Below are 25140 nucleotides of genomic sequence, written 5' to 3' on the forward strand. Positions count from 1 at the left end.
CCCTGCTCCAATGAAACCCTTGCATTTAGTCTTCCCATCTGCAATAATTATGCAACATGAGGTGGGATCAGGCAAGCTTCCCACTCATGCTATAATGATAACCACATATATCCAGCATATCCTCCACCACACCTGCATAATGGACTTACAGAACAAAAACATGATGGGGGGAGTAGGACTGGCTCTAACACTGGAGTTGTTTGTGTCGGTGGTGATGAAGATGGAAGAGAAGAAACAGATCAACAAGAAAACAAAAGCAAATCTCTTATTTGAACAAATCTGCTTGCAGCTGTTAAGCACTGCATTGAATGCTCTCTCTCTCTCTCTCTCTCTCTCTCTCTCTCTCTCTCTCTCCTTTTCTTTCTCCCACATGCGCGCACCTGCACACGCGCGCACACGCTCCCCCACGCAGCCGGGCGCGCACACGGAAACCTGCTCGCCAATGCACTGTACAGGGGTCCCTGACAGTGCCCGTGCTTGGCTGTGATAGCTGCCTGGCGTCTCAGCCGCTCCGCTGGATGTTTGCGCAGAGGACATTTGCCTCCGTTGGCGACTGCACCGATCTCCCGCGGCACAGTCCAGCTCGTTTCCACATCTTAACTTTTGCAGCGTGTGACCGTTTGGCTGCGGGCACCTGTTCAGAGACTCTGTTTCTATCGGGTGGAGGAAAACAAAATACAAAAAACAGTAGAGCCAGACGCTGTTTGACTTCCAACTTGGGGCTTGATGGCACAGTTATTTGTGAAAGATCTGGAAAGTTGCGCTGCGTCAGGGAGCATGGGCGCAAACTTTAAAAGCTTTTTATAGTCGAGTGACAGTTTTTAGAATGAAGGCAGGTGAGTCACTCGTCGCGTGAGAGGCGCGCACGGCTCTTCAGGTACTGGGAAAGAAAGGCGGCACGGAGGAAGTCGTGATCTGTGCGGCGGATTGCGCTACGGAGGACGGAGGGAACGGACCGATGAGACAACATGGGTAAGTAAGTGGAGGACTGTCTCATTTAGAATCGATTGGCGCGGGAGGATGGAGAGAGCCCCGAGAGCCTGCAAATCATCACTATTATTAGTTGAGAGCGCTTGTGATGTGGCACAGTAACAAAATGGGTTGGTTTTATTTTCCCTCCTCTGGCGCATCTGTGACTGTGTGGATGTTTTTTTTTTTTTTTTTTTTTTTTTTTTACAACATTTCCCCAAAATCTTTCGCGGCAATTTTCCTGCGCAGCAAGCTGTCATCTGCAGCATCTCAGAGCTGTACTTTTGCCCTATTCTCTGCAAATATTTTCTCAGATTCTGTATGATCATCACCACTGAGAGGTGTTCCTTCTCTGTTCATGAATTTCCAACAAAAAAAAAAGGGAAAAAAATGACTGCAGGCGGGAGTGTTCATGCCCCTGGATATCAAGCGGAGGAGAGAGACAGTAATTCTCTCACCTTTATGATGTGTAAGTGATGTAAGTGATGTAGACCAAAATCTGAATGACTCGACGTGGATGTGTGTTGCAGTGCACAATGAACTGAAGCTAAGTAATAGCTCATTATTCAGTCGTCTAACGTCTTTGCCGTTGAGGCTGCAATGACAAGTTTATTCACACAGTCTCCTCAAATCTGACCTCAAATGGCCGAAATCTGCTCCGATGTGTGTGTTTTCTGTGGCCTCCCACCCCACCTCCCCTCCGTCCTCCACCCTCCACAGCCTCCTCCTGTCTTCCACTTCAAACCTCTGACATGTTTTGACTCCGTCTTATTCCTTCTACCTCCCCGCTTGTCCTGACAGCTCTGGGCACCTACAATCTCATCCCACACTGCCTATCACCTCCTCCATTTTAGTGACTGAGAGTGCTCCAAAGCTAAATTCACCGCTCAGCCTCACAAACCCACACTTCTCTTCAGTGTTTCAGGGGCTTTGCGTCCGTAGGTCCAGTCATTTTTTTGGTTCTATTTTTTGGGGGGGTTGGGGGGTTTGGGGGGCTCAGACTGAACTGTGGGTGTTCAGAATTGTTACCGAACAGCAGAGTGCAGCCGTTTTCATAGAGCGTCTCACGATGCTTTTTTTTCTCTCTGTGCAACTTATGTTGTCAAAAATCGCAGCGAAAGACTATTATTCAATGCGCAACCAAGAAAGACACAGGATGTGTTTGACAGGAGGGGTTAGGTGCAGAGAGAGCCATTTGAGTTGTATTTTATTTTATTAGACTGCACCCTTGTGATTCTTTTTGTTACTCCCGATTTCTCACTTGTTGAATTGATGCTGCTGTTTTTTTCATACATATATATATATATAAAATTCCCACTTTAAGTGAAAAGCTGAGGCAGCCTGGAGGGATGCATGCTGCCCACACATCTGTGCAGAATCGTTGCATTTTCTATAATGAGCAGCTTAGTGCAGCCACTGAGCACATGCTTTTACAGTTTTAATTATACCACCACAATTACTATAAGCCAAACTAAGTGGCTGCCTTTGTTAGAATATCCACACCTCTGACTGAAGCTCTTTCACTGCATCCATCCCATCCATCGCCTCGTGCTCCTCATGTAGGGACATAAGAAATGGGAAAGAAAAGTTTGTTCTGTCTTCAGGGCTGGAGTTTTCTCCCTGAATTCGACAATAAAACTCGAACATCAACGTGGTTTAGTTATTTGAATCAATTATATAGAAGAGTCAAGGTAAGTGTTTGTGAGTAGCAGCTAAGTAACAACAGTGTCCGAGTAGCATCTACAGTTGTTGCAGTTAATTATTTTCAATTCCTGTTAAATTGTGTTTTGACTAATCGCTCAGTAACTAAGTGTGAATAACTCCCATCTCACATTACTTCAGACAGCTAGCTCAGCTCGACCAACCATTCACAACACCAAAGTATTCCAATTACAATGATACAGAACAAAGAAAAGCAACAAAACCTCTCAAACCAGAAAATGTTTGGCATTTTTGCTTGTTAGATGACTAAGACGAGATTGTTGCAAACAGTTTTTTCTCTTATTCAGTCTGACAAATTAGTTTTTTCCTGTGCCCTTACAAAATTCATAATCGCGCCTTTTCCAAAGCCACGCCAAATAATGACAGAGGAAGAAAGAGAAAAGCCAACAAACCTTAAACAGTCTTAAGTTCTGCAGCCGTGGCTGATTTTACAAGAGCTGAAGCCATCAATAAGGATTATTCTGAGTCTTCTCAGAATGTTTCCTCATTCTGAGTCCGACGGAAAGCACCACCATCAGGCTCTTGCAGCAGTTTAGTCATATTCACTACCCACACATGTTATCAAACTTTCATAACACAGCATATCACAATGAACTGTTTCACTATACCTTTAGGTCATTCATTTGAGTCTTTTTTGTTGTTGTTGTTTTGCATTGTTGGGCTGTCTTGAATGGCAACAGTTGCACTAAGTTTGTTTTTCTGTTCTTTTCCATTTTTGCATTTTCCTTGAAATTGTGAAATGACTGTGAACGACTTTCCCAAACAATGTGCGCTGCACATTGAACTCCTGCAGTGAAATATGGGCAGAGACACAAAAGTGAGAACATAAGTCTGGCAGTAAGCACTGGGAGCTGAGCTTGCACACACAAAAAAGACCCTGGATCAAAAGGCACATGGTAATATGTTGTGTATTATGCATGTCATTGACGCACACTAGAGCATGTTGTGTTGGATTTTTATTACTTTTGGCTTTATTTGCAAATAAGTCTTCCAGCCTAAATGAGAAAAAGATAATTTGTCAGTGCCTTCCAGAGCGATGTACAGTATATAACCGACCGCCTGCCACTTCTATGGTTAAGTTTAGGTAAGTGAAATTACTTAGACTGAGGGAAAGATCATAGACGTGGTTACAAAAAAAGTGTGTTTTGAATTTTGAACCGTTGCGAACTGTGGCCTCTGGTATCAAAGCTACGTAATATCTACGTAGCACTACTTCCATGGAAGATGGGAACAGGCCATTTTAAGTGTTCAGAATTCCTCTTTAACATTAAATATTAACAACAATCAAAGTTAAAGTTCAGAAAAACAGCATCTTTAGGAATTATTTATTAAGAGTTTGACACTCAAAAATTCAGCCCATCTGCTTGAACAGGACTGTGTGGTTTTGGTTTTTGTTCCATTCGATTGACATAAACCCACAGTTCCCTTGAGCGCCATTGTCATCAAGTATTGCTAAATACTGATTGAAAAGTTGGACGAAAACACAAATGCAGAAATTTCTGATGGAAAATGATCGGACTGTTCTAACTTTGGCAGAATAATGTCAGCTGATGTCGGAGCCCACTGCTCAGAATAAGAATCTGATTTAAAAGTTAGGCCTTCGGGGGCCTCTAACAAATGACCAGCGCTGTCATTTTCTTCTGATGAGGATAGTCTCTTTGTATTAAGTATGTAGCCCTAGAAGGGACATGGAGAAAATATAGATAGGAGAAGGAAATTAAAAAAAAAAAAAAAATCTACTTTTGCATTCTCTCATAAAAGTTTAAACACTCAGGTTACTGTTCCTACAGATCAGCACGAATACGTGGGTATAATTTGTGCAAATTCTGTGCCAAATGTATGTTTTATATTCACTCACCATTTATGGAGATAGTGCTTTTATTCTGGAAGGATTTCTGCCAGAAGTCTTATTGTTGCTGGAAGTAGAAATCCAATGTTTTGCACAAGAATGGGTCTTTTATTTTCTCCCATCTTTAATATTTTCCTCCACATCTCATCCAGGGTTCCACAGGGATACCCAGTTAACTAATATATTATAGCTGATTTCTCAAGGTAAAATGAGCTGGTTATAGTACATAAATCAGAAATAATTAAATTCACTCTGAATCACATTGGGGCTGATTAATCACTGTAATAAAGGGATGAATTCTGATTAAAAGTAAATATTGCTTCTCACAATCCTGAATGGGTGGACATAACCTACGACACTTCTGACCTTTACTGATTACCAACTTACCACACACACACACACACACACACACACACACACACACACACACACACACACACACACACATACTCATCATCCATGATGTCAACTGCTCAGCCTTTACAGCAGGCTCACCTCACAGTGGCCAGCTTAAACATTTCAGTTTGTGCTGATCTTTTGACATCAGCACTCATATCGATCAGTGCAGCTCTCTGCCTCCCTCCCTGTGCTGAAGCCAATAACATAGCCTGTGTGTGTCTGCCGGTGTCTGCACGTGTGCTTGCATGTGGGTCCAGCATCAGTGATGTTAGCTGAAGTGTGTGATATTATGGGCCTGTGAAGAGCTTCAGCCGTCATTTTTTGACAGGCTGAGTACGGATGTTAAGTATCGCTGTGGGTGTAGAAGTTGAAGACTTAGTGATATGGCTGATGAAAACAGCAGTGTTAAGGGTAGGGTGCTATACAGGCCTGGACCCAAAAGCAGACAGGAGAGGTGGTAGGCGGCTTAACGGGTTTATTAACAGTTCTCAAAACCAAGGAAACAAAGGAAAAGTCTGGGCAGTGGAGGGATTCCTGGACGGCGGGGCAGAGATAGCTGGAGCGGCGATGAATGGAGCGGTGGAGGTTGAACCGGTGACTGCAGGGGGAGAAAGCACGCTGGTTAGTGAGGAACAGGTGAGCACAGGACAAAGGATAAGTATTTTCACAGGGAAGAGTGTTGCAAGGAAAGAATGCTCAGGAGCTAGTCACCACGTAAGATGACGGAACGATCTGGCGAGGAGGGACAGGAACACCGAGCCTCTTGTACTTTGCCAGGACTGATTGCGCCGAGATTGCGCACAGGTGTGTGCAGTCAGTCACAGCTGGGGAAGGGAGGAGCCGCCCAGCAATCCACAAACTAAAACACACCCACACCAAAAACACATACACCCACACATGCACGCCGAGAGACCAAAAAGAAAAGGAACAAACACACCCCCAGAGGCAGGAGAGCTGCCTCCTAACAGTACCCCCCCCTCAACGACCGCCTCCAGGCGGTCCACCAGGCTTGTGAGGGTGAGCGGAATGAAAGTCTTTGATGAGTTGAGGGTCCAAGATGAGGGCCCTGGAAACCCACGAGCGCTCCTCCGGGCCATAACCTTCCCAGTCGACGAGATACTGCAGGGCCCGTCCCCGGCGGCGGACATCCAGCAAGCGACGGACTGAAAAGGCTGGCCAGTCATCTACCAACCGGGCGGGTGGAGGGGGAACGGCCGGAGGGCTGAGAGAACTGGAGGAGACAGGCTTGAGTTGAGAGACATGAAAAGTGGGGTGAATGCGTAGGGATTTAGGCAGTTTTAAACGGACAGCGACAGGGTTGATGACTTTCTCTACTTCAAAAGGGCCGATGAATTTGGGAGCTAGTTTTTTAGAGTCTACTTTTAATGGTATGTCCTTAGCTGCGAGCCAAACCTTTTGGCCGGGAGTGTAATTTGGGGCCGGGGTCCTGCGCCGGTCGGCTTGGCGTTTGCTGATGGAGGAGGATCTGAGGAGAGCCTTGCGAGCGTCCTGCCAGATTCGCCTGCAACGATGCATGTGGGCTTGCACCGAGGGCACAGCGAGGTCTTTTTCTTCTTCGGGGAAGAGGGGTGGCTGATAGCCCAGGGAGCACTCGAAAGGGGATAAACCTGTAGCCGAAGAAACCAGAGTGTTATGGGCATACTCAATCCAAGGGAGATGGGCGGACCAGGTGGAAGGGTTATGGGAGCAGAGGCAGCGGAGTGCGGCCTCCAACTCTTGATTGGTTCGCTCGGTTTGACCATTGGATTGTGGGTGGAAACCTGAGGTGAGGCTGACTGTAGCACCTAGGGAGCTGCAGAAGGCTTTCCACACTTGGGAGGTGAATTGTGGGCCTCTGTCCGATACAATGTCAGTGGGAATGCCATGAAGTTTGAAAACCTGAGAAACCAGGGTGTCTGCAGTCTCCTGAGCTGAGGGAAGCTTTGGCAGGGGAATGAAATGTGCGGTTTTAGAGAATCGGTCTACAACGGTTAGGACGATGGTGTGACCATTGGAGGGAGGCAAACCGGAGACAAAGTCTATGGCAATGTGGGACCAAGGGCGGTGAGGGGCAGGGAGTGGAAGGAGTTCTCCGGCAGGGGACTGATGCGATGACTTGTTCCTGGAACAAGTTACACAGGCAGCTATGTAACTCCGAGTGTCAGCTTCTAGAGAGGGCCACCAAAAGTGTCTGCGGAGGAGAGTGAGGGTTCTTTTAACCCCCGGGTGGCAGAACAGTTTTGAATCATGTCCCCATTGGAGGACAGAGGACCGGACGGACAAGGGAACATAGAGTTTTCCCGTGGGCCCCGTGCCAGGGTCGGGCTCACTCGCCAGAGCTGAGCGCAACTCAGTTTCAAAAGGCCAAGTCAAAGCTCCTATCACGCAGGAAGTTGGCAGTATGGTGTCAGGGGAGTGCGGTTGGGAATCGACTTCAAACTGGCGGGAGAGGGCATCAGGTTTAATGTTTTTTGAGCCTGGCCGATAAGTGATAGTGAACTGGAAGCGACCAAAGAAAAGCGCCCACCTAGCCTGTCGAGAATTCAGTCTCTTAGCTGTTTGTAGGTACGCTAGATTCTTGTGGTCAGTCCACACAACAAAAGGCTGCTCGGCCCCCTCCAACCAGTGCCGCCACTCCTCCAGAGCCAACTTCACCGCCAGGAGTTCTCTGTTTCCAACATCATAGTTGCGCTCTGCCGGGGTGAGTCGCCGGGAGAAGTAGGCGCAGGGATGCAATTTGTGGTCAGAGGCGGACCTTTGGGAGAGGACGGCCCCTACGCCCACATTGGAGGCATCCACCTCCACTACGAACTGGAGAGCTGGGTCGGGTTGGGTTAAGATGGGGGCGGAGGTGAACTGTGACTTGAGCAAGGAAAACGCCTGCTCAGCCTCAGGTGTCCACTGGAATGGGATAGAAGTAGAAGTTAGTCTGGTTAATGGGACAGCAATGGTACTGTAATTACGGATAAAGCGGCGATAGAAGTTGGCAAACCCTAGGAACCGCTGAAGTTGTTTCCGGTTGTTCGGCGTGGGCCATTCTACCACCGCCTGGATTTTACTCGGATCTGCTTGTACCTGGCCCTGTTTGATCACAAACCCCAGGAAGGTGACAGAGTCTGTATGGAACTCACATTTTTCTGCTTTCACATAGAGACGGTTTTCCAGAAGCCTCTGCAGGACTTGGCGAACATGTTCCCTATGCTGGTGGGGGTTAATAGAAAAGATTAGGATATCATCAAGATAGACGAAAACAAAACGGTTGATAAAGTCCCTTAGCACGTCGTTTACTAGGGCTTGGAACACAGCAGGAGCGTTAGTGAGTCCGAATGGCATGACAAGGTACTCAAAGTGTCCGAGAGGGGTGTTGAAAGCTGTCTTCCACTCGTCCCCCTCTCGGATTCTTACCAGATGGTATGCATTGCGGAGATCCAGTTTGGTGAAGATGGTAGCTCCATGCAGAGACTCAAATGCGGAGGAGATGAGGGGCAGCGGGTACTTATTTTTAATGGTTATGTGGTTGAGGTCTTTATAATCAATGCAAGGGCGGAGAGTCTTGTCTTTCTTCTCGACAAAGAAGAAACCAGCCCCCAGGGGAGAAGAGGATGGACGGATTATGCCTGCCTGAAGAGAGTCTCGTATGTAGCTCTCCATGGACTCCCGCTCTGGTTTCGACATATTATACAGTCGGCCAGAGGGGAGAGCGGAGCCTGGGATTAAGTCTATGGGGCAGTCGTATGGTCGGTGTGGAGGAAGTGACAGGGCCTTACTTTTGTTGAAGACTTCGGCGAGGTCGTGATACTCGGAGGGCACCGAGGAGAGGTCAGGCCTTTCTGAGGAGGCTGGAGCAGTAGGACTTCCTGGGGGCGGTAAAGCAGAATGAAGACAGGTTTTATGACAGTCTGTTGACCAGTTTATTATCTTACCCGCTGCCCAGTTGATGTGAGGGTTATGTTTCTTTAGCCACGGGTGTCCCAGGACCAGAGGTGTGTGTGGAGCGGAGAAAACCAGGAAACGGATCTCTTCGTGGTGGTTACCGGAGACTATTAGGTGTAGTGGTTCAGTTCTGTGGGTTATATTAGCCAGGAACTTGCCGTTGAGGGCGCGGACGGGAACAGAACCAGGGAGGGGCTCCACTTTGATTCCTGCTTGTTGGATGAGTTCTCTGTCCAGAAAACTCTGTTCAGCCCCCGAGTCAACCAGGGCCCAGAGGGGAAGAGGTTGGTGGAGCTGGAGGGAGGACTGGAGAATAAGTCTAGGGAGATTTTTGGGGAAAGAAGGGGGTTCGCCCACCAGACTCCCTATCTGTACTGGTGGGCGGGGAAGTTTGGGCGAACGGGGCAGGAGGAGATGATGTGACCTAATTTGCCACAATATAGGCACTCACCAGCCCGAATACGTCGCTGGCGCTCCTCTGGGGGTAAACGGGTCCGTCCCAGCTGCATGGGTTCCACCTCCGGATTAGTTGGGGACTGGGCCGAGAGAGAGGCGGAGGATGGGGAAACCCCAGCCCCCGACTTGGGGAATTCTGGAGCGTGGCTGCGCTGAGGGGGCCTAGTGGCACGCTCGCGTTTCCTCTCCCTCAGCCGGGAATCCAAGCGGATGGTAAGAGCGACAAGGTCATTAAAGTTCTCTGGCTCGTCCCTAGCTGCTAGGTCGTCCTTGAGCTGCTCACTCAGGCCATTTATGTAGCCGGCACGAAGCGCCGCCTCATTCCACCCAGCCTCCGCCGCCAGGGTGCGGAACTCAATGGCGTAATCTGCGACAAAGCGAGAACCCTGCCTGAGATTGAGAAGCCTCTTGGAAGCGTTTGCGGGGGCATTAGGGTGGCAAAAAACCAATTTGAATTCCGATAGGAAGTGGGAGTAAGAATAGCCGTCCATACCAGCATTTCCCAAAAAGGCTTCGGCCCACGCTAACGCTCTCTCTCTCAAAAGTCCCGTTAAAAAAGCAATTCTGCTCCTATCTGAATGAAACTTAACTGGCTGTAATTCAAAAAACTGTCCACATTGAAGCAAAAAGCCCTTACTTTTATCGGGATTTCCGTAAAACAGTTCGGGTGTGGGAATCGGCACATCGACCAGGTTGGGGGGAGAGGGAGCCGCACCGCCGGCCACCGGGAACGTTGATGGCGGAGGGTACCGCTGGGCGAGGGAATCCACGGCGTGGCCGATCTGAGTCACCTGTAGTCCCAGAGATCGTTGCTGCTCTTGCAGGTCTTGGAGCATTTGGTGATGGCGGCCGATGATTGCCCCCTGGCTGGTAACCGCCTGTGGGAGTTTTTCCGCGTCCGCTGGGTCCATAGCTGTGGCCAGATCGTTCTGTTATGACTAGGGTGCTATACAGGCCTGGACCCAAAAGCAGACAGGAGAGGTGGTAGGCGGCTTAACGGGTTTATTAACAGTTCTCAAAACCAAGGAAACAAAGGAAAAGTCTGGGCAGTGGAGGGATTCCTGGACGGCGGGGCAGAGATAGCTGGAGCGGCGATGAATGGAGCGGTGGAGGTTGAACCGGTGACTGCAGGGGGAGAAAGCACGCTGGTTAGTGAGGAACAGGTGAGCACAGGACAAAGGATAAGTATTTTCACAGGGAAGAGTGTTGCAAGGAAAGAATGCTCAGGAGCTAGTCACCACGTAAGATGACGGAACGATCTGGCGAGGAGGGACAGGAACACCGAGCCTCTTGTACTTTGCCAGGACTGATTGCGCCGAGATTGCGCACAGGTGTGTGCAGTCAGTCACAGCTGGGGAAGGGAGGAGCCGCCCAGCAATCCACAAACTAAAACACACCCACACCAAAAACACATACACCCACACATGCACGCCGAGAGACCAAAAAGAAAAGGAACAAACACACCCCCAGAGGCAGGAGAGCTGCCTCCTAACAAGCAGATATCAAGACAAGCGTAAAATCTATACCCTGTTTCATAACTTTAATTATCTATCGCTTTTTCTATATTTCTTGGAACTTCATCAGGAACGAACATCATGTCAGATCAAAACACGGCAGCAACGGATAATTAAAGTTTTAATGGTTGTATAAAAGTGCCTATTATCTACAGTTTTCAACAGCGCATGTGTTGTGTTTGCGACTGTGTTTTCTAAAATGTTATATATACATGTCTCGGAGAGCAAACATGCTTTAATTGTATGCATCGTTGATAAGGCCCAGAGTGGCTCCAGTATCAGGCAGCGGAACGGCTGAGAGAAATCTGCAGGCACCAGACCAGAATAGTTTGGCTGGAGCTCCTCTAAAAAGTCACTTGTCCAAGTGGACTTCCATCCAACACTCCTCATTAGGGCTGCCTTTTTCCACAGCGGGCGGCTTTCACGGCCACACAAAACATGCTGGTGTAAAAATGTTGACATTCAAAATAACCAATTAGCCTTTTTAAAGGTCTTCCTCGTTGCAAATTATATTTTACACTCTTGACAAGTACAGTATGTGGGTTCTACTAATCGACTGTGAGGTGGTGGTTTCTCTGAGACAAGTGTTTGTTTTTGAGTTCAGTCATTACTGTTGCTATTTGTTTAAGATTTGTTTGGAAGACTCACTTAAAAACTTGAGACATTAGTTGGAGCAGTTGTTGTAATTATCTCTGGTAATGTTATTATTAGCTGATTAGTCATCTTTTGCATTTAGTGCAGACAAACAACAGACACTTTAATAATCAATTAACCATAGAACTAAAGATGATCTGGTTCCTGCTAATCATATATGAGGATTTGTTGCTTTCCTCTGTTTTATATCACTGTAAACTGATGAACTGTGTTTATTTCTTGAAGTGTTGGTCAGAGAATACAAGCAGACCTGTTATCTGACCTTTTAGACAGTGAGCAATTAATCACTTAATTAAAAAAAAAAAATCATGATATGAATTAATTAAGAAAATAATCATAAGTTGTAGCCAACTGTTCAACTTGAAGTTTTTTTTTTAATCACAAATGAGCTTAACTGAGAAAATTAGCACGGAGTTACTGTTAAAATATTAATTCTACCCTTAGCCTCCATGTTGTCGATTAACTTGGAAAGTTTTATCCTCCCCATACCGTGGCCACTTGCCAACAAAATGCCAGATGGACTCAAATTAAACTAACCTTTGTTCATTTACTCATGCAACTTATTTTCTTTTTTGTAATCTCATGAATAACAGTTCCTGGACCTGGGTGGATTCCTGCTGCTTAAATTGCAAGGCACCATCTACATGCACACAGGCCGAGAACAGAGATTTCAAAGCCCTGGCAACTTTTGAAATCGGAAGAAAATTTCACTGATGACTTTTAAGTCCTAAACGTATTCAAAGAATACTGAATAGTGCCTGATCCTGCTCCTACTATTAAAACTGCCCTTCCAGCAAAGATAATGTTGCAGCACACACTTGCACTTGCACTTGCACACACACACACACACACACACACACACACACACACACACACACACACACACACACACACACACACACACAGAGGCTTCATTTCTCTCTCCCTCCCTCTATATGTCACAGACACATTCAGAATTGTTCGCTTTTTATTGCTCCCTCTATTTCCCTGTCACACTCTAACCTGCGGCCTCTCCAATTTTCTTTATTTTCTCTTGGTTACATTTCTTTCTCTCTCTCCCTCTCTCAATCTCTCCTCCCCTCCCCGCAGCAGTCCCTCAGACCCCCACAGGCTGTTAGCTTTACTGTAGCTAACATGGCTAATTATAACAATCCTCTCTTTCCTCCTCCTGCCCTTAGTTGATTTGGACTTCCAGATTCACACAAATATCAAACACATTTGCAATTAAATTTGCGCAGTTTTCACTGAGAAGATGTTTATCTATTTCCTTTTATTATTGTCACAAATAAAGCTCTTTTGCTGAGATAAGACACTGTTGCTATAGTTACCTAAAGTTTAATACTCGCACATTAATTCAGAAAAGCAAACAAACACCTGCAGCATACATGTTTTTTTAATACTGTGTGTGGTTGCTAAAAGATAATATACACCTGCCAGCCAATGAGTATAGAGAATCCTTAGTGTCATTGGTATAAGTGAGAGTGATAGACCCTTCAGGCAGGAACCTGCACTACTGCACTGCACTTATGAGCGGTGATTGATAAGTTTGTAGCCTCCGTTTTAGAAAACGTAGGACATTTATTTTTTAGCATAGCCCCCCATCCCCCCACCCCCCAACATTTATGGCATATGGATCCCGTCTTTGTAGTAGTCGGTATCTTCGACGGACAGAGTGGTCCGCAGCAGCGATGACATCATCACCACTGTCAAAATGGTGACCACTGAGCTCCTTCTTCATCTTGGGGAAGAGGTAGTTGTCTGATGGTGCCAAATCAGGTCATATCAGGCCAAGGACCTCCTTGAAGTCATAAACTTCAAACCTTCTGCATAATCACTCAAAGAGTCAAACTGTAACGAGAGCTGTATAACTCATCTCCTTGTACCTCAGGCCACAAACTTATTAATCACCTCTCGTAATGTTGCTAATCCCATTGATCTGGAATGTTGATGCTTAGACTTAGAAAATCTATACACCTAATCACGTCATTAGGTCTTTAAGTGGTAATAATTTAGGCTTTTCTCTTTCTCCTATAAAGTGGCCCGCAGTCAAAGTGAGAGCAAGCTGTCTGTCTTCATTCCCCTCTTTCACTGTTATGCTTGAGTAGGTCATGGGCTCACTAGACCTCAGTTACTACATCCCTCACAAATCCAGACAGAATAACTGAGCTAACAAAATTGACTGCTCATTTCATTTCAATTTTTAATGGATACTGCCCCATTTAAGCTTTATTTTGTCTTTAATGGTGTGATATTAACCAGCTAAGCTCTATTTTCCATATATCTTTTTCCTTGCTATACAGTATAATGTGTATTCAGGACTAGCTGCTCCTCCTATCTCCGCATGTACATGCAGTTCCAGTAGTAGTAAAATAAGCTTTTATCATAAATCAGCCATTTTTTTATTGCTTTGTGCTTTTGCTGTGAGTTGAAATTACAGCTGACTCCAATTTTCAAATTAATGGGCATAAAATAATGGGTTTTAAGTGTGTAAAAGGTACTTCATTTCAATATTGTAACGCCAGTGTGTCCAATTAATCACCGTTGCATGATGGGCTTCGTGACTGGTAATATGTCACATACTTCTGTGCCCTGAAAATATTTTTAATTTTATGTGCCTTAAATCTGAGTGAACACACTCAATAATGTAATATATCACACATGCTGTCGTGCCCTAGAATTTTGCTTGCCTAAGCTTAGTCACACATCACACACTTTAAAACCCTTGGCTCCCGTGTCAGAGAGGAAGACAGTCAGGGAGGGAAGGGAAGGCAGGAGGTGGGGTTGGAGGTATTAACAAGCGCATGTCTGAAGCTTTAAGATCTATTAAAAAAAAAGAATAAATAAAATATCATAATACTGTAATTCATTTCCAGACTAAAGCCTCTTAGTCTTAAATCATACCTCGTCTTTGAAAATGATGCTTTCATGTTCATACATATAAATGCACATTCAAGTTAGATCATGTTAGATCAGCGGGACGCACGTTATGTATATTTTTATGCAGCAGAAATAAGTAAAAAGGGGGAAAAAAAAAGGCCATATACGCGTATACACTGAGTTCATATCGGAAAAAGTTGCTTCTACATTTCTGCCAGTCAATAACCTTGAAAAGCTGCCACAAAGAAACACACACCCTTCCATATAATGTGTATAACCTGTGGTAGAGTAGACCATTTAATAAGAAATAGTAGATATATTTTGTTTTCTTGCGCACTTTCATTTCTTTGAAGTGCCCCGGCGCGCGGCCTTAGCACTGTTGGCCAACCCACTCGGGCACTCTGGGTAATAGCCTTTGCATCAGTGCTCAGAGCACCGTGCATTCAAATGAAATATCAACTTGTCGCGCCGCCAAGGAAGACGACAGCTGACTCTGCTGGGTCTGCCAGAATCCACTTTGTCCTCTGGCTGGGGGGGGGGGGGGGGGGGGGCACTTTTCTAAGACTTCAAAGAGGTTTCCATTGGAATCTGACCTGAGCTGAGGTAATTGGGGAAAAGATATATTTTAGGAATTATATAATAATTTCACTTTTGCTGTTTTCCACATTTGCAAGCCCATTTTAGTTGGCGTGTAGTGTGAACATTTAGGTCTAATCTCTGAAACCATCTCCCAAGTCGGTGAGTAGTTGAGCCTATGGGATTCTGGGGCGAACAGCTTGCTCTTTAATTGATATTTATTGGCTGCAGTAGCATCTTCATCAGGCGCAAATGGTGTTTTAGTGTTATTCGTTGCACACAATATAAGGAAAAGCAGTGTGCTCCAGTTTGCTTCGAGGCATATGTACACATAATGTCCTTCCCTAAGTGTACTGTTCCACTGGCTTAAGTGCAATACACTGGGGTTTATCAACAAGAACTACAACTTAAATAGGCTTAAAATCAAGTAATTTGTAATTAACAAATCCAAACCTAAGAAAATAAGTTAAAGGGGTGCTCACCAATTTTACACTGCAAAGTCTGTTTACAGGTGTAAAAAAACAAGTTGTATAAAGCTTTCTATGGCTCCAGAGGGAGCTACGCCTTATCTGGTAAAGTGTCTGAAGTGAAGTCACCCACATCAGCATTGTTTGGGTCTGAGGACTACGAGTTCAAAACAAGTAAAAGAAAAAAAAAAGAACTGGTGTGTAATTAGACAGACGTGAGCTCACCAGACCTGTGTAGCCCACTCCTCATCTCTGCTTCAGGCTATTTAGCTATTTGCTGCTACAAGCATAACACTCCTGAATCTCCAATCAAACTGATGGCAGCCAAGTTGCATTTTGGGTAATGTTGGCACCAGGTATTCATGGGTAAGAAGAGTCCGTGCATCAATTTTGATATATATTTTTTAATCTGTCCAACAATTTTACATGTATGCAATGTTAAATAGGTGGATTTCTCTTTTAAAATAGGATTTAATTTGGCATTATATATTCATATAGCCATTTATATAGCTTTAACTTCAGAGGCAATATAAATCAAGTCACCCATATTCTGGATTCATATTTGGCCAAGGACTGACCAGGGATACAGTTCTTAGGCAGGAAACCTTTGTTGACTGAGTGTCATAGTTAAATTTCTTGCAGAAAAAAAATAAAGATGGGCTCAATGGGCTTAAGTTCTAAGACAAAAATGACCATAAAACTCACAGACCACTGTACGAAACAAACCCCATCCACTGCCGTTCATACTTAAGTGTAGAATAATTGAGAAAAACATACTAGAGACTTGAAAGTTTTTTTTGCAGAACAGATTTATCTGTGTGATAATTACACCGAGGTCTATTTCCATGTTGCTGTACCACAAGTTGTTCAAATCTCCAAGATTTAACTTCGACAAGATATGAAATCTTCAGAACCCTCTGGCTGTGATTGGTCATGCTCTACTAAGAAGAGAGAGCCAGGTAAACAGATGTGTGCTGCTTACCACATGAGATCAAATCTCTTCTGAGGGTGAACAGATTTGATAGCAGTGCCTGCGTGAACTGTGATTGCAGTATTTTATGTCTTTTCTACAAATATCCTTTTTTTCTTGTTCCTAATTTTGCCATTTTTCCATTAATGATGATACCAATAAGGACATCTTTAAATTTTTAACATACCATGGATTTCTCTTTATAACTGTGACCAAAGAAAGGTGAGATATTTTCACACAGTCTACCTGTGTCTACAACATTTGATACACAACACCAGAGGAAAACCTGAGGGCACATAACACTACATTTAATGATCGTATAATCAATGTGTACTAAAGTGAAAGTCTCTCTTCATTCTGCAGTGTAAAGCTTTCCATGGGAGCCCGATGTACACATGTTCAGAGGATTTTTATTACTCCTCCATCTATGTGGAAATCCATGCTGAACCAATATGTGCTAATTAACGATGCTGTCATGAGGAGACGTCAATGAGCCAGTGGCTGAATATTGTGGCTTTCTATCACATTGTGCAGGCTGGAGTTTTCTACCACATAAAATATGCTTGAATCCTCCTCTCTTCTGTTTTTTTTTAAGGGCACATCCATGCTTGATCCCAAATGTAGTCTCAGTGATACGTCATAGAGAGCTTTCCCTGCGGGTGCACAACAGACCCTTCTAAATGCTCCAATGAGATTATCATTTAGGGAAAACTGATGAGTGCATATAGTACTATGGATGCTTGGCCAGATCACGAAGTACCTAATGGAAGTGATGGAAGTGGGGGTGAATCTATTGCTTGAGGACTCGAGGGATTTATTTATAGCACACGTTTTCACATAGCGTGTATCTTAACTCATTCTCATATACTCACCATCACTAGACTTCATTTACCTCCTTCTGCTGCTCTACTTTTTGCTTGCACTGTGGCATAGTCATGAAAATCTAGAAAGAAAGCCTTTGTTTTTCCTTACATCTCTTTTTACTTTCATTTGATGTTTTTACAGTGGTGTTAAATTTGAAGTTTCATGCAACATTTGATTGTATGTGTGATTGTTAGTAAGCAGGAAATCTCACAACCATTAACAGTGACAAAATTGTGGCATTTTTGAGCATATCTGCCATTTTAGCTAGGGAGCTACTACAGTTACTTGAAAGAAAACCATCTGGATTTATTCCATGGCTGTCTATCACTGTGTTTATGTTGATGCCAACCCAGATGCACCTGAATCATTTCCTGGCATTTTGTATTATTAAAATAAAAAATTTAGAGGGTTGTGCAGCCTCTGCAGAGCGCTATGAGTGCTTCCTGGTAGTCACATGGTAATTGTCACCAGAGCATAACTGCTAAGATTGTGCAATGGTATGCACTAACACACAGATGCTAATTGTTACAGAGGAGCGATGAACTGTAACCCCCAAAACAAGTTATATATCAGACTTTGAGTATGGCATATTGTTCTACGCTAGCTATCGTCTAATTAACTATTTGTGAGGAAGATATTTCAGTGGCAAGAACTGCTAAACAAATCCCCAAACAAAACCTTTAACCTAGAAAATCTATATCTATATATAACTGTACCTACCTGTACAGAGGTGTAGCATAAGGAAATAGCTTGTGATTAATGCAGATTAGGTGAAACGCTGCTTGTTTGCTACCCAGTTTAGCATGAAATTGTCAGTGTTGTGTGACAACCCCCAAGTTGTGGTATACTGATGCATAATAATGTGGTCTGCATACTATATGCCACAGCAGGTTTGCACACAAAGATGACATGATTTTCTCAGCAGTCTTGAAGCTCTGCAATATGTTAAAGCTCCAAATTGAAGCTTGTGATCAACATTTACAAGATGCATTACACATTGTAAACTGTTGATTTACTGCTTTCTGAGGCCTTGTCAATGTTAGTGTGAGTGTGCATTGTCAATTCATGCAATTTCCCACTATCATTATAGACTCACTCTGTCTATTTATTTTCATATCTTGTCCGTCTGTCTGTCCACACTGTTCTGGAAAACTCTATGTCTCTCTAAAACTCATGTATACAGAGTTGCACATCCTACCGGTAATGGCATTTATTTCTGTTTGCATTCACGTTATTCACTTGCTGTCATTTTGTAAACCTTGTCCAAAGTCAAACAGTAACTTCTTATCTATATGCAAACCAAATCAGAATGTTTGGGGTGCGTGTCTGTGTGCTCTTTCACTGTTTTTGCGAGGACCAATTTAAATGTTAGCCATTAATAGTGAGGACATTTTTGGGAACAGGGGACATTTTGTCCACAACTGACTTCTTCAAAGGGCTGTTTGGGGGATAAGACTTGTTTTAATGTCTGAGGTTAGAATTAGGTTAAGGTGAGGGGTTTTGGGGATATATTTGCAGTAGTGGTGGCTATTATTTGGAGTTTGGGAATGCAGTGTGTCAGTGAGTGTCCTCATAAATGCAGCGGTACACATGTGTGTGCTGTACCCGTAGCCAACACTCTCTAAGTGCAGTTCTGTGAGCAGTTAACATCAGGTCAACTGTTCATGACTTATATTTAAGTATGCATGAATTAATGCGAATGTATGAGGATTCTGATTTCTTTGTTCTGTCAACATGTGTTTTATTGGCCACCCAAGTGTAAGGGAAGAGATAGAGGTAAAGGTGTTCTTTGCTTTTATATAACGTTTGTAAAGACTTGTAGCCTGAAGCTTGTGTAAGAAAAGCCCTTTAAAAACAAAACGTTAAATGAGGTTTAGAGTAAAATAAAAAAATGAAATGAAACACTATTAAGAAGACACAAAGGCCTGAGCAGATAAGTCAAACACCATCTAATAAGGCAACAAAAAATAAAATATACTGAAAAATAATATCTTAAATCTTTCTGTCTCTCACTCGCACGCACGCACGCGCACACACACACACACACACACACACACACACACACACACACACACAATAATAATAATAATCTCAGCAATTCAACATATGATAGTTATCCTACCATTCAAATTACAAACTCTTTGGCAGCATTTATTATTAAAAATCATTTGACATTAAATTTCCCTATGATACAGGAAACCTAATTAGATCCCTGTTTCAACCACTGCTTTTTATATCTCTACAATACTGCTTGTCATCTCTGCCTTTACCCACTTCCTACTCAGAAACACTGCCATTTCAGCCTGTCCAAACAAAATTAACACCCTCCCTCTCTTTGTGCCTTTGCAGACTAGCTCTTCATTGTTAATTGTCGAATGTGTAGCTGTTAACAGCAAAGCAGCTGCTGCAAAACCGAACACGAGAGCAGACAGATGCCTGAGGGGAGGCAAAAGTACATTTAAAGGCAGCATTGTCGGGAGATATGAAAATCCGTAGTCTGAGCGTTACTCAGAGTGAGAAGAGAAGAGAGCCCTGGGTCAAGGATGTGTCCCTTGACATGTAGTGCAGTCAAAGTGTATTAGGACAGTGACACATCTTTTAACGTGTTGGCTCTGAACTGCACCGTGTACAATCTGAAATCAAAACAAACAAGTCTGAAGAGCATCTGGAGTGGAGGGACATGTAAGCCTTCAAACATTTTGTGAGGGTAGAACTATATCTCTCTATCTCTCTATATATATCTAAATATATATCTATATCTATATACTTCTTTGACAAAGGTAAAAATGTGTGCAACAATAGGGGTCAAAGGGGTACATAGTGTCAAAAATTCAAAACTGAATGTAGAGAGCTTGAGCTAATCCTGAGAAAACAGTACTTTCACATGATCCGCTCACATGAACTTCTCAACTCCTTGGAGTTCTTGGTTTGTTTTACAATTGAGCAGTGAGTCTATTGGTATCCTAACCCTCAACAGATGTGTGGAATATTTGCCCATATGTTCATCATCCTTGAGAAGTCTGTGTTCAGAATATTAATGTGTTTGAGGAGAGGAACATCTCAGTAAGTGCACTTTCACAGAAACCAGGGTCATGAGCTGTAATCATATGCAGACAAAAAGGATGGTATGCAAAGCATAGACTTATTCTTACTGTAGCTGCTTTAAGAATTAGTACCAGCACTGAAGGATCCTAAAATATTCTTAGGCTGTAGCTATTATTCAGATTGCATTAGTGATTTTCAAAAAAGTCAGTATTTTACAACATGATGTTACCTTAATTTGGATTGTGAACACAGTCTCCCCACCATTATCACTGGTGAGAGGATGTTGACATGTAATTCTTCACTGCACAGAAAGAAGACACAGGCATGTTGGTGCCCAAGGTGAGATTAGGATTGAGGATTTTCTAGCTCTACCTCTGGCAGCTACAACAGTAACATGCTGCTGACGCACTGATGCTTCAGTATTAATCCTCTAATGATGTAATTTATAATAATACATCAGTCAGTGGGACCAGTGCCAGTATGTTTACTTTAATACTTTCACTACATTTTGCTGCTAATGCTTATACTTTTACTTAAGTAGGACTTTTCCTGTAGGACCTCTACTTGTAGTGGAGTATTTTTACATTGCTGTATTGGTATTTTACTGAGGTAAAGGATTTGAATACCTCTTCTACCACTGCTGGCTTGCCATTCAGAATCAGATCCGTCACTGCTAGTTTAGAGAGTTTAGCAGCTATTGTAGCATCATTATCTAGCATTAGCTTTACTAGTAAATGGCATTTTAATATTAATTTAAGACAACATGCTTTTATTTTGGGCTTTCTTTGCCTCCTCCTCTTTTGTCCTTGTGCACCTGAAGGCTTGGACCTTTTCATTATGAAATAATTAAAGCTAATCATGATTGAAGTGTCCCTCCGGCTGATCCAATCTAGCATTTGCCATCAATCAGTCAGTGTTACGTCGCAGACTTGGGCTGAGTGAAGCACAATTGCCAATCAAATGGTGCCCATCATCCCCCTCTTTCAGTGTGCAGCGAGCACAGTACAAGTGCAGAGCAGGGCAGATGAAAAATTGTGAGGAGCAGCAGTGTTTATTCCATCATGTAGTCAACTTCTGACTGACAGTTCAGGGCTTGCGGTTATTATGTAATTAAAAGGCTGCTTTTGTTGATAATGCTCCTGACCATGATTAATAAAATTATGTTAGTGGCATTCTTGCGGCACCCCTCTGAAATTCAGCACCCTTGGCATCCAGCTGTGTTGCCCACGCCCCGATCGGACCCAAGCTGCACTAAGCTTCCATGATGTTTTCATGAAGATGATTGTGTTTTTAAAATCACCTGACAGCTTTTCATCTAGTATTTCCATTCATACGATTCAGCTCTTCTGTTAACTATGTAACAAAGAACTAAAAATTGTCTCACAAGCTGTGAATCATTTATCTGCAAATCCTACCTCAAAATGTGATATGATAATCAGTAAATTCCTTTCTGCTCACTCCATTTCTCTCTATTTTGTATTCTCTTATAGGTCCGCTGTTGTGTGATGGACGACTGACACACCTCCTCTTTCCTCTCCTCCTCCTATTACGGGCTCCCCTGTTATTCAGCTTTGGTGAGCGCACCTGCCCCAATAGCTGCCGATGTGAGGGGAAAACCGTCCATTGTGATTCATCTGGCTTCTTAGATGTCCCAGAAAACATCTCAATAGGCTGTCAGGGCCTCTCCCTGCGCTACAATGAACTGCACACCCTGCTACCGTATCAGTTCGCTCACCTCAGCCAGCTTCTCTGGATATATTTGGACCACAATCAGATTTCAGCTGTTGACAGTCGAGCATTCCAGGGGGTCCGCAGGCTTAAAGAGCTAATACTGAGCTCCAACAGGATCACATCCCTGCACAACTCAACATTCCATGGAATCCCCAATCTTCGCAGTCTGGACTTGTCTTACAACAAACTGGAAATCCTGCAGCCAGGTCAATTCCATGGCTTACGAAAACTGCAAAACCTGCATTTACGCTCAAATGGTCTCTCTAACATCCCGATTCGAGCATTTCTAGAGTGCCGAAGTTTAGAGTTTCTTGATTTGGGATACAATCGAATAAAGGCTCTGACCCGCACCACCTTTTTGGGCTTACAGAAGCTGATGGAATTGCATCTGGAGCACAACCAGTTCTCACGGATCAACTTTTTTCTGTTTCCACGCTTAGCCAACCTGAGGTCGCTGTATCTTCAGTGGAACCGTATTAGGGTGGTTAACCAGGGCCTTCCATGGACTTGGTATACACTGCAGAAACTTGATCTGTCGGGAAATGAAATCCAGACCTTGGACCCAGCTGTATTTCACTGTTTGCCCAACCTTCAAGTCCTCAACCTGGAATCCAACAAACTGTCCAATGTGTCACAGGAGGCGGTGTCAGCATGGATCTCACTGACCTCCATCAGCCTTGCTGGGAACATGTGGGATTGTGGGACTGGCATATGTCCCCTTGTGGCTTGGTTGAGGAATTTTCGGGGCAGTAAAGACACCACTATGATATGCAGCAGCCCAAAATATCTCCAGGGAGAAAAAATAATGGAAGCCACAAGGAGCCATGGTATTTGCGAGGAAACCGATTATGTTCTGACTGAAACACCCTCACCAATGTCAGATCTCATTTCTGAGGCAACAGCTGAACCAACCTTTGCTCCTACTAGCGGTTCTCCACCTATGCCACCAAGCAGCACCTTTGGTCCTCCCCCACCATTCAGACCTCGACCTATTCCTCATCCTACATTTCCAGGGCATATGAGCAAGGATCCCAGAGACTCAGTTGCTCGCACTCGACCCACTCCCATACCACCCCCAGAGATGGAGCACATGACTCTGCACAAAGTGGTGGTGGGCAGTGTGGCACTCTTCTTCACCATGTCCCTAATCTTGACAATTCTCTATGTGTTGTGGCGGCGCTACCCTGGTGCAACCAGGTTGCTGCAGCAGCAATCCATGGTGGGGCGGAAGCGTCGCAAAAAGAGTCCAGAGCCAGAGCAGAACCTGAGCTCCCAGCTCCAAGAGTATTACATGAGCTACAACCCTGCTGCCACACCAGAAGCATTGGAGGTGCTAGGCAATGGCACTGGTTCCTGCACTTGCACAATTTCTGGCTCCAGGGAGTGTGAGGTATGATCCATCGCATCAACCTAAAAATAAAAGCTCAAAATCAAAATACAAAGGCTCAACAGAGAGGTAAATCCTTTATCAAGTATACCCTATAAAAAGACACTGTTGAATCACAGTTAAGCACCCTTTACTCCTCGTTCATAACACGCTTTACTTCAAATGTTAGATGTCTCCAATTACTCGGGTTTTTACTCTTAAACTGAACCTTAAAGTGGAAAATAGAAAACAACTAATCTGATCCAAGGGAAGCAGTCTACAACTCAGGTTCAGAGTGTCACATTATTACAAAAAATGCACTACTGATTTTTGTGCACTCTGAGATTACTTGAGTGTAGCTTTAATTACTGTTTCGCAGCACAGTATTTATCTCTGTAAATTTTTATTTTTTTAATCTAAATTCTTAGACTTTTGAAAAATGTTCCTCGTGGTATGTCCACTTGGGGGCCATGACTAATTGGACACTGTCTAACTATGTCACAGACACTACTCCACATCAGCATGGCATGGCTCACAAATGTTTAAGGAATTTGTTTGCTGTTTGAATGCGTGTTTTGGGGGAAGGAATGCTTGCACTGCTACATTGATGTGTACTTTCAGACTGCGATAAATCTATTAAGCTTATTCACAACATTATGAATGTGTGTAATATTCACTGCAAGGGTTGATGAAGTGCATTGGTGTTGAGCAGAATTTGACAGTATTGCTTGTCTGAAAGTTCTTTAACACAAACGGACGGCGTATTAACTTGTTCATTGCAAGGTTAAGCATCCATTATTGGAGACTAAGGTTTGTGATCTGCGTAGTCTCTGGAATGGACCTGCACTGTAATTGCCCTTCAGTGTTGTGCTGAGTTTCTCTGGAACAGAGCACAGCTTTTCAGTTGCGTGGGGAGATTTATGGTAATCTGCGAGGCGAGACAATACAGAAATCCCCAAACTTATGATATGGCTTAAATGTGGATCCTGCTGCTGTGATAAGGAGTATATTTATAAACCAGGGTAATTACAATCACCAGCCTGAAAAATCAAAATTGTAAGTCGTCTCTCAGGAAACATGCAACCTTGTAAAACAATCTATGACAGCTTCACCAATGGGTCCAACAGAATTTAAAAGGTTAATTAAAAAACTGCTTGCTAAATATTTTGTTTAAAAAGTAAAAAAAAGTACTAAACAAAAAGGCAGCAAAATATTTGACAACAAAAGGTAACAACAAAAGATAATACCTCCTCTGCTTACAGTAAATTACAATTGTTTTGACTCAATTTCCATAGATAATGAGACAAACTGTATATTCTGAACTTTGGATTCAAAATGTCATTATTTTCTTATTGTGAAGTTGCAGTATATTATAAAAAATCCCCCCCCCCAAAAAAAAGATGAAGAAGGAAAAGATTAAGATTTCACTTAAACAAGGAAGAATACACTCTTTGGCACCTCCTCCCACATTCCCTTCACCTGAGCTGTAGTTGCACTGGCCATTGGGCATACAGGGACAAATCCCGATGGGCTGCCGTGTTGGTGGGTCGGTGGACTGTCAAAAACCAACCAAGTTCCTCTCAGACTCACATTAAGTGAACGTTACCTTGAATAAATGTAACCTCAGCATAGGGCAGTTGCTGACATTTTGCATGTTGGACTGAGGGCAACCTGGATGCTACAGTGACTCTCTACTGCTTCTTCAGGTACAAAGCGGTATTACAAGACAGAATGGGCCAGGGCTAGCT

General features: G+C 43.8%; 1 protein-coding gene across 1 annotated transcript in view; it reads left to right on the top strand.

Annotated features, from left to right (window-relative positions):
• The first annotated feature begins 10574 nt into the window (after window positions 1-10574).
• lrrtm4l1 (leucine rich repeat transmembrane neuronal 4 like 1) overlaps window positions 10575-25140 on the top strand; it is a 37467-nt gene continuing 22901 nt past the window's right edge. Inside the window, exons 1-2 of the mRNA XM_041059474.1 lie at window positions 10575-10659; window positions 21786-23416. Of these exons, the coding sequence (XP_040915408.1) occupies window positions 10575-10659; window positions 21786-23416 (1716 nt within the window). The remainder of the gene's footprint in view (window positions 10660-21785; window positions 23417-25140) is intronic.

The sequence above is a fragment of the Toxotes jaculatrix genome, chromosome 16 (genome assembly GCF_017976425.1).
Source record: "Toxotes jaculatrix isolate fToxJac2 chromosome 16, fToxJac2.pri, whole genome shotgun sequence".
NCBI lineage: Eukaryota > Metazoa > Chordata > Actinopteri > Toxotidae > Toxotes > Toxotes jaculatrix.